The 10,502-nt window shown below is 34.4% G+C and overlaps 1 protein-coding gene across 32 annotated transcripts in view; it reads left to right on the top strand.

Annotated features, from left to right (window-relative positions):
• The window catches only part of SYNCRIP (synaptotagmin binding cytoplasmic RNA interacting protein), a 30,810-nt gene extending 25,137 nt beyond the window's left edge, over positions 1-5,673 (top strand). For 8 of the 32 annotated variants that reach the window (XM_081528685.1, XM_081528680.1, XM_081528684.1 and 5 more), the window contains one exon: positions 142-4,768. In XM_081528685.1, coding sequence (XP_081384811.1) covers positions 142-183 — 42 coding nt within the window. In that variant the 3' untranslated portion in view covers positions 184-4,768. Of the gene's footprint in view, positions 1-141; positions 4,769-5,460 lie in introns of those variants that run through there. The other 24 variants (XR_014064999.1, XR_014065006.1, XR_014064993.1 and 21 more) reach the window with 8 other exon arrangements.
• The last annotated feature ends 4,829 nt before the right edge of the window (positions 5,674-10,502 follow it).

Below are 10,502 nucleotides of genomic sequence, written 5' to 3' on the forward strand. Positions count from 1 at the left end.
TAAAGGAAACTTTTTTATTAGACTTTATATTAAGAATTACTATGTTAAAGCTTTTATCTATTTTTAATGTTTTCATTATGTATGTACACATTATTAATCTAAAATGATTTATCTAACTGATTCCTTTTGTTACCTGGCTAGCAGGGAAAAGGGGTCGAGGCCGGTCCTGACCTGTTACAATGAAGACTGACTTGCTATGTGGGATTACACCAGAAGCTTGCAGTGGAGTAATGGTAAGGAAATCAAGCAACCTTAAATATCTCGGCTGTATAGGAGCATATTCTATTGCAGAAGACCTTCCTATGAAGATCATGGAATCAAATACAGGACATTGAACTAATACTTGGACTTTGATATGAATTTCTTTAACAATTTTCTCTGCAGTGCAAGTTATTAAACTAAAGCTACTCTATTTTCCAAATGTGTTCCAACAGAAATTATTCATAACTTCTAGCATGGTATCTTAATAAAGAATAAAGTTCTTCTCTTTAAAAAATCTGCTCTAAGTAGATTTTTCCCCTGTTTTTTTAAATTAAGGATCCCAGCATTGGTTTTCTGAAATATTCTCTTGAATTTGTGCATTTAAATTTTATTGCAGTGGTATAGATGAATGCCATTGTTGGTATCCTTAACTTTTATTTCTGCTCACCAAGGTTAATCATGATTGTCTATATCTTTTTTATAGTAATCACTTTTGAATTGTGTTCAGATATGCAGTTTCAGGTGTAATCATCAGAGCTGGTTAGTCAGGCATTCCAGATAGTGGTTCTTTTCAGAACCTTTTTTAAAGGGTTGGTTAACTACCTCAGTAGCAGAGGATTGAACTATACCCTGTCTGTACTGTACATAGAAAATCTTTGTAGATAAAAGCAAGGCTTGTTAAATGATATGAGGGTAAGATTTTAAATATACCAAATGTAACATTCTTAGTTGCCTTTAGTTTCAGAGGCTTGTAAGACTTCCTCATAAACATCATAACAGGCCTTGCTTTTGTCGTATTTTGTGGCTGAAAAAGCAGCCTTGCTTCTTCAGATATTGTAGTTATTTGGATGTATAATAGTTTAGCAAGATGTTACTTTTGTAAGACATCAGATGTTCAAAAAAAGTGCATCCGAACTTGTACTAAATACTGCAGTGTCCCTTTATAAAAAGTCAGACTAAAACTGACAGTTGTACAGCAAAGCCTGACATTTGGATATTTTGAAGTTTTTTCATAAATCATAGAAATTAGTATATGGCTGTAGTTTAGCTTTTTAGGTAAAAGGTATGTTTCATTAGTGCATTTCTTACTGCTGATCACTGCAAAAATGTGAATCAGCTTTCCATTTCTTATACAGGTCATGATAACTTGTAGAATAGAGTACAATCATTTGTGCTATGTTTTTAATTTTCTAAAGCACCTTGATGACAGTGAGTGTTCAGTGGTGAAGCATCCTCTATTGAATCACCCTCAAAAAATTTTTTGCCAAGTCCTAAATTGATAGCTTAAAGTCAAAAGTGAAATTAATAGTTTAATTAGGACTTGGTATAAAGAAATCCCTTTTCCCCTTCCCCAAAGGGATACTGCAGTTATATCACATACCCAATAGGCACCATGACGAAGATCAGAGCTTATACTTAATTAAGGTTTTATACACACCAGTTTCCCCAGTAAATGCAAATTTAACAAGAAAATTAGACATGTCATATGTTCAAAATGCTCATGGCAAACAATCATTTTGCATTCCTGCAAATAAAATTGTTTTATACTGTAAGCTGGAGGCGAGTGTAACTTATTTTTGTAATAAAGTTTTTATTTTTTTTATGTGTCATTAATATAAATGTGTGTTAGTGTAGAAATATTCTGGTTTAAAAACTTAGAAATGCACACATTTCAGTATGTTTATTTGTACTTACATAATTTTAGATAGTGGTTGCCAATAGCCTGTATGTTTCACATTAATTGGTTTTTTATGTTATCTTAATAAACCATTTTAGTATGTTGTATGTCAGTTACTGGGATAGCTGGGACATAGAGTGTAATTTAAAATTTGTCAATAAGTATTCATTGGAATATATGTAAATGTGCCTTGCCGGTTATTGAAACATTACCTACAAAATGAGTATGGGGTGACAAAAATTAGTTCCTGGTGCTTAATGAAACTTTTTGCCACTGATTTTATATATTACCCCGTGCTTTTTTAAAGTACATCTCTCAAATCTTAGTGTAAGTTTGAGGGCTACACAAAACATTTACATTTCATTCTAACATAAAATGAGTAATAGGTTGTGGAAAGTGGGTAAACTAAATGTAGCCTTCAGTAAAATTGAATCTCAGTGTAATCCTTGGTGCTGGCACTTCCCAGGTCCAAGGAGTTAAATGATCCCATCAAAGAGGTCATTGCCATGCCTATTGGCACTTTACTGTCATACCCTTTTTAAGGGACACTGTCAAGGTGTTTAAGTTAATTCTCAGAATTATTTGTTGGGATTTTAGAACAGGTTTGTTTGACTTAAGAACTGCATTGTCAAAGTTGAAAGATGGAACATTTTTGTGAGTTCACAAATGTGTTCTTAAGAAAATATTAAAATATGGAGCTGTGGGTTTCCAAGACTATTTGGCATTCTTAGTTTGGGGATTTGGGAGGAAAAACTGATACTAAAAAAATTTGTGAAGAATTGATGGGTAATGCAAACAGTGGTGATAAATATATACACACTCAAGTGAAATTACTTGACAGTGTTCATTTGACTAACTTTGAATTTAAGCCATTATAATTACTTTTGAAATTAAATAATCATTTGCACTGTTCTGATAATGGGTGCAGTTTTTGAGCAATATAATCAGAGCTAAATATGCATGTAGTGATTAGTGATGTGAACAATTAAGTACTGAGAAGAAATACTAACTGGTATTTTCAAACTTAAATTTCTGTAGTAAAATCAGTATCAAACTCTTATCAGATCAAGGAAAACAGGCAATGCATATAAACATACTTTTGAATGTTGTGTGGCCTATAAAGCAATAATGCAATTTTTATGGAATGTCATGGGATATGAGAAATGGAAATGCAAAAATAACTAATCCTTTAGTAAAAATGTCAACATGTTAAAAAGGGGAATGTTAACTAATGTAGGTTATTGATATTTGTGATTTGTTTATGGGTTCTTGGCTTTGACAGCTTCAAAGAATGGATAGATGACAAGTTAAAAGAAATTTTGTATATAATTGTCAAGGAATGGGTCTTAAATCCAAGAATCAAGTCCCTTCCTTGGGGTGAAAATGTATCCTTAAAGCATTCTGATTGTTGAAAAAAAAACTTGAGTTACCTAACCAAAGCAGACGCAAGATTTTGTTTCTGCAGACTACTTGGCAATCAAAAGTGATCATCACTTTAGTTAATCAGTTTTCAGAAAGTTGCTTTGTGAGAAAATTGTGTTAGATATATTCTCCCAGTCATACATTTTGTGGGAGGTTTTCCAGCATTGTGATTGAATCAGATGTTAGAAATGAATGGGGGGTTTAGCACAAAAAGTGGTTGCACACTCATGACAGCCATTGTTGTAGCATCGTGAGAAATCTACCAATGACTGCAAGTCTGATTTAATGATTTACACTTTCTTCATGATAAAATAGGAATAACATTATAGGAATGGATTGATGGGGTGACCCTCAGGTATTCACTTGTATGAATCTAATTGAAAAGATTTAATGAGGGTGAATATCATGCTAGATGGGCAAAATTGTCACATTCAGGACAGCTGTTTTGACTGCTAAGCCAAAAGTCACTGTTCAGAAACATAGGAAAAAAGACCAAACAGAGCATGACATACAGTCTATTTAAGGGGAGAAATTAAAGAGTAGAAGGACTTCTGCATTTAGGTGAGGGAGCTACCCCCCTAGAGTAAAATGATTGCTCAGGTTCCTAAAACTTTTCAAGAATACCCACCATGGTCATTTTCTCCCCAGTGATATATACCATAAACTTTAGTCTGACCATAGGAATTCAATAGTGGGTTTAAAATGAATCAAGAAATAACAATGCATAAAATGAACAGACTTGTGGGGATGATGTTTTAAAGTGTAGTATTAATTACTCAGTCATACCACTCAATAGGGCATGCCACTACTTTTCTTAAGATGCTAATTATCAGCCAATGTTCAAAGACATTTTTAACTGTGGGCAAATTAGTGGATGGACTTTTTTGTCTGTCACTTTTTAAAAAAGTACTTAAGATACAAGTTTTATTAGTACCACAGTCTGCCTTCAGTAATATGCCTAAAATATTTTTCAGGGCCAGGAGCATTCAGTTGAAAGAAAATCTTTTTTACGAATGCAAAATAGTATTAAAACTAATGCCCTGGTCCAAGATTAGGTTTTTAACGATATTAACAGTAGTCTGATAAACATCTAGAAGTCTGGCATTGAGAAACAAAAGCTTGTACCTGACTAGTATTTTTATTTAAAAAAATTAGTTCTGTTAGCTTATTTAAATTCTCTTACATTTATTTATCTGTAGAATTTATATTTATTTCATTCCTTTTATCTCACTGAAAACTGTCTGCAGGCTCTTTGATTTGGATTAGATGTGTGAAGTACTGTCTTTTGCCAAAAACCTCAAAATTACCTGTTCTTTTCAACGTAGTGGGTTTGTGCTTGTTTGGAGATCAGTTCAAAAACTATCTGTACTATCTGTACTGCCTCTGATGTTAAGATTTTATGTATAGCATAAGGAAGCTAGCTCTGACTATATTTTCCTAAGAATAAAGACCTATTTTTGTAGCATGTCTTAGGATCTCCAGGAGTCCAAGAATTATTGTGGGTGTCCTCCATTTCATCGTTTTTCATTTAACAGCTTTTTAAATAGACACTTGGAATCTTTAGAGGTCTTTTCGTCTTTTAATTATCCATACATTCAAAGTACCTACTAGCCAACGGTAATACCAAAACAGATTCCCCAGGATCCCTAATTGAAGCACATGATAGGGATATGATGTATAGGATAAATGTATAGTGTTGGTCTCCACTTAATTTTAATTAATGAAAATACTCTGGTCACACACATGCCAGTGGACTCAAGAAGTTAATGGTAATTTGGTTCTGCTTTTCTGGTAACATGCCCTCACAATTCAGCGTTCCATTTTCTTATCACTGAAGGTTTGGAAATGAGTAATTGAGGTAGTAAGTAATACAGGAGAGGGGAGTGAACAAACTATTTTGCTTTAATGTACATTTAGGTGACTGCGCAAATGAGGTTAGGTAGGTGAATTCAGCCTAAAATGTGTTTCATTAAGCAAAATTGGCAAGTCATTATCAAAGAATGGGGAACTTGTAAATGCATTCAGGAGATTTGGGCTCAGCCCTAGGATTTCTTGGAGGGAGGGTGATAGCTTTGGTTACTTCATGAAGATCCTTTTAGGTACAGAGTTTAATAGTTTGTGTTACGATTACTAAAGTTTATACTGATGATTGAAAAAAGTTTTTGTCATTTCAGAACAGTCATGGAAGTTTTATACCTGAAAAATTCCTAAACACTACTAGAGGATTTTGAAAACCATTTACATTGCCTATTTGACTCCCTGTGCAGATGCCAAACTAGTACTTTTTTTCTTGTTGATAATCAAGACTGCTGACAGACTTTTTGGATGGGGGAGAATTTCCAATAAACCATTTTGGAAATTAGTGTCTTCAAGTGTAGTTTCCTAAAATGTTTTTTTAACATAAGCAAATAGAATCAAGATAAGGTTATTTCAGAATAATTTACCATAAGCTTCAGTGAATATCTGATTTTCTTTGTAAAGTGGTTTAAAACAAGTTCTAATCTGAAGTTGCTATCTGTAATGTTCTTGAATGGTCATTTCTTGACTTTAGTTCTGAAAGGATTCTGTGATACCAAATACTAACTTATTTTGGGGATACCTAAGGAAATTGACATTTAAAGTTACTTACGAACTACAAACAGTTACTGCTGCTACAAGGCAAAGGACAAAGGTTTTGATGTGGACCAGCCATTACCACAGATTAAGAAAACATGATTAGGGTTGTGTTCACAGTATAGTAACAAATGTGTAGAAAAGTTGCACATTACAAAATCCAATCTTTCAGCTGTAGACACATAACATGACAGAGGAGTTCTTAACATCTGATGTGGCTCTATTGTATAATTTCAAATGAGATGAGATTTGATTAGTCGTGCCATTTGTATAACAATTTTGCATTTCAACTTGGGTTCTGATTTTTTTTCTAATGGGGATTAGAAAATGCCAGTACTGCATCATTTGAACACAGAATTGTTAAAGTCATGAGTTTAACAAATCTCTAATGACTTCGTTTTCAAGAGAATAGTTTAAAAACTTTTCAACTATAGTTAAAAATACTATGAATGGTATTCATGTTGCTTTAATTGGGAGGAGTCAGGAGTTAGGCCTCTAAAATTGCTCTATTTGACACATCAGGAGAAATTAGAAAACCATATATACCGTTTCTTTGTATATTTAATATTTGGAATGAGCTTCGAGGTAAATAAATGAACAATATGTCAAAGGTCATCCAAAAATTAATGGAGTACACTTTTCAATTCTCTGCAGCCACAGGCACATGTAATATACAGTGTAGTTTTGGTAAAACTTCTTGAAATAGTAAAAATTCACATGAATTTGCAGAAGTTGAATTCCTAGGATTCCTTCAACATTGACAGGTGTAATTTCTTTTAGGAACCCTGCCTAACTTCTGATTCATTTGTAAATAGAATTAAAACACGTGGAAAACTTTTATTCTAAAGTTACACTTTTAAATCTTCGTTGATCTGGTTTCCTGACGATCCATTTAGCGTTAGGACAGACAGCATCAGCAGTTAAGCGCACAGCAGTGGATTCTCTGTGGCTTATCCTTTCTGCTTCTCAGTGTCTTTTGATCAGTCTATTTTTAAATAAAATTATTGCTAGTACTTGTTTAATTAGTTAGTTCTTCAGTGTATGGGGTTCCTTTGCCTCCTAGAACAGAAGTTCTTCCAGGGCAGGGAAACCTGAATGGTGCTAGACAGGCATTTAAAAATACTTTTCAAAGTATTTTTTAGTTTGGAAATGAATTTTCATTTTATTAGGCTGGATTTGGCTTAATTGTGGCTTGTTAACTTGAAAAAGGAATTGAAAAATTTGAGCCACTTATAACATGGGAAGCTTTTAAAAATTAACTTGGAATACTAATTTTTAAGGCAAATTAAGATCCTGAAGATCCATATTTTAAATTGTCTATTTGACCTTAAAAAGGTCTTGAAGGGAGCAGTTGGCTGTGGGATTTATATCTATTTATCAAGACAGCCCAGCCCAACAATTTTTCTTTATGCTGGTATTCAGTTTAATTCCAAACTGCTGAACAAAAAGTATTGGCCTACCAAGTCCCATCTATACTTACCTTTATGAGGAAGGGGTACTTCAAGATTGAGTTCTTGTTCTGCTTACAAGTCTAGTTGGTTTTGAGTCCATAAAGTTTGTATTAAGTTCTTATGTAGAGTACTTTGGAAAGTAGTAGTGATACTTGAGAAAAGTTTGAAAGCTACATTAACATAATGTACATTATGTTAACATAATACATTAACATAATGAAAACAGTTGTTACTAGGAGTAATCCATACTTTAAAAAATTTTTATAATAAACCAGTGGTTGCATCTGTATGAAAAGTCTTCATAATAACCTTACAGTTGGTTGCTGGTTCAAAATTAAATCCCTTGGAGAAGAGAGGCTCTGAATTTAAGGCATTTTCTCACTATATATACCTACTTGTTTGAGTAGTGATGGATTAAAGTTGGTATTTATGCTAAAATGTGCTTAGTTGATATTTTAACTTGATAGTACTTCAAAGAAAAATTTCAAAACCTGTACCTGGAAAACAAGATACAGTGCAGAATGTGAAAGTCTACTCTGCTCACACCCTAATCAGTTAACAGATGAATGACTCCTGTCTTTAGTTCTTAACCTCATATTACTAAGTTTAAGCAGGGTTTTTTTTTTTTTTTTTACCCTTGTGAGACATTTGGCTTACTCTAGTCCTCTTTTTTTTGTTTTTTCTCCTGAACTAGTTCAATTGATGACTGTCATTACTCAGACTACACTTAGGCTACTACTTACATCTGTTTTAGTATCTATTCTTCACTGTATGGTGAAATAGCACACACTACTTACTCATCTCCCAAATCTCCCAATTCCTGTTAACTATACTTGTTTGTCACTAACTTTTCCTCCCCAGAGCATTTATTGACTACATTTCAGCAGTAGAGCAGGCTCCTCTTATTTATATGTGGACTGTCTTGCTCACTCGTGAAATCTGTAGATTTTTGGAAAGATAACCAGTTTGTAATAGAATGCGTTGAAATACTTCACTTTTCTGTGCTTTTGATTTTTCTCAAATGTTTGGTGACTGTATTTTTTGTATTTATAATATGGAAGAAAGATTGATAAAAGTGACCTGGTGTTCTGGGCCTGCCCACTGAGACAGGTTACTGTAAGTTCTGTGTGTGTGAGAACACAAAGGCTAACAGGCCTTTTTTCATTTCCTTGGGAGCTGGCAAGCAAGCAAGTTTACCTCCCCAATGCCAGAAAAGAGTGCTCAATTGTAGGGACACAGATTCCTTCTAGGCAAGTTATTTGCTTTGAGGAGTGGGGTAGACCCTGAAAACATACCTGCAACCCTCAGGCACATAAATTTCTTCCCTTTCCACTCTTGCGAGCCTGAGGTTTGCCTTCTCTTTGTCACTCATCTTTCCCATGAAAATTGGCTGCTTTTCTTATAGTCCTCTGATTGCAAAATGAACAGTGTCAGTTCATCTTTTGTATTTGTGTAAATTAATAATCAGTTTAAAAATAGAAGTAAGTAGTAAAATACAACAGCATGGTGTACACTATCTTGGATTTATTAGAAGAAACCACTTTAATCTCTATATCACAGCTCTTTTATTTTATTTTTTATTTTTAAAACCTCGTTTTGTTTATTTGTTATATTTGGCTGTGCTGAGTCTTTGTTGATGCACTGGGGCTGCTCTCTAGTTGCGGTACGCAGGCTTCTCATAGCAGTGGCTTCTCTTGTTCTGGAGCATGGGCTCTAGAGCGTGGGCGCAGTAGCTGTGGCACACAGGCTTAGTTCCCCCATGAGAGGTGGAATCTTCCTAGACCAGGAATTGAACCCATGTCCCCTGCATTGACTGGCAGATTCTTAACCACTGGATCATCAGGGAAGTCCTCCCCAAAAACATTTTGAGTGAGTGACTATGAAGCTGTTTCAAGGGCTGGCGACTGGAGGAAGACATTAATCTGTTACTCATAATTTACTGTATGGGGGGAGCAGACTCCCTTTGTTTCTTGATGAGTCTGGCTAATGGCCTGTCAATTTTGTTTATATCACAGCTCTTTTAAGTTGTCTAGGAAAAGTTTGAATAAATCTTACTTGAAAAGAGAATGGCACCTAGTATGCTAATGGGTATATAGAAGACATTTTGTGACTAAGGTTGCAAATTTAGTGGCATTATTGACTAGGCAAAGCAGATTATTTTGCAAGACCTTTTTCGGGGGAATAGTACAATAGGTTTTATTTAAGCATACAATTTCTGAACATGGAAGAAGCACCCATTCAGCATTGTTTAGTTTTAACCTTTTTTTTTTTTTTTTGAGCTTGGCCTGTGGATTCGGTTTCCTGACCAGGGATTGAACTCAGGTCAAGGCAGTGAAAGAGCTGAATCCTAACCATTAGGGAACTCCCATTTCCTTTTTTTTTCCTCCATCCATTTACATTTAATACAGCATACCTTCCTGTATGTTCTTTTACCAGTTAATGAGACTACATTCTGTATTTTGGCAGGGCTCTCTCAAACCTATGTTTTCCAAATTTGATTTTCTGGGGTTTGGTGAGAGTCCGTGTTAACCTACTTGTAGAATATATTTTTTTACATTTTTGTCATATGCTGTCTGCTGATTAGAGGGTCTAAATCCTTAAACAAATTTTTCCACTTAAGGCAATTAAAACATTTTAGATCCTTTGCCTATTCTTAAGGCCCTCTTCCAAGTATTAAAACTTTTTTTTTGGCTGCAGTATGTTACTTGGAGGATCTAAGTTTCTCAACCAGGGATTGAACACAGGCCACGACAGTGAAAGCAAATCCTAAACAGTGGACTGCCAGGGAACTCCCCCTTAAAACCATTTTTAATAGGCTTTATTATATTAAGTATTGCTTAGTTGGTATCACTGGAGAAACTGACTTTCAGGGTTTTGGATACCAAAAATCTTGGCTAAGTTTTCAGCTAGTGTACCTAGACTCTTTAGAAGTGATGGAGATAAGACCCACTAATCTCTTTCATTTATAGTGGCTTTCACATTCCACTAAGACTGATGTAGCCTGTGTTATATTCACTTGTATATAAACTTAGAGAAGTATAGGTTGTTAAAAGACTGAATGTCTCAACAATTTCAATTTCAATGACTTCATAGATACTCCCTCTTATTTCCCCAAGAGTTCTAGGTGAAAAACAGTA

The sequence above is a fragment of the Giraffa tippelskirchi genome, chromosome 9 (genome assembly GCF_054371585.1).
Source record: "Giraffa tippelskirchi isolate mGirTip1 chromosome 9, T2T-mGirTip1v1.2.pri, whole genome shotgun sequence".
Lineage (NCBI taxonomy): Eukaryota > Metazoa > Chordata > Mammalia > Artiodactyla > Giraffidae > Giraffa > Giraffa tippelskirchi.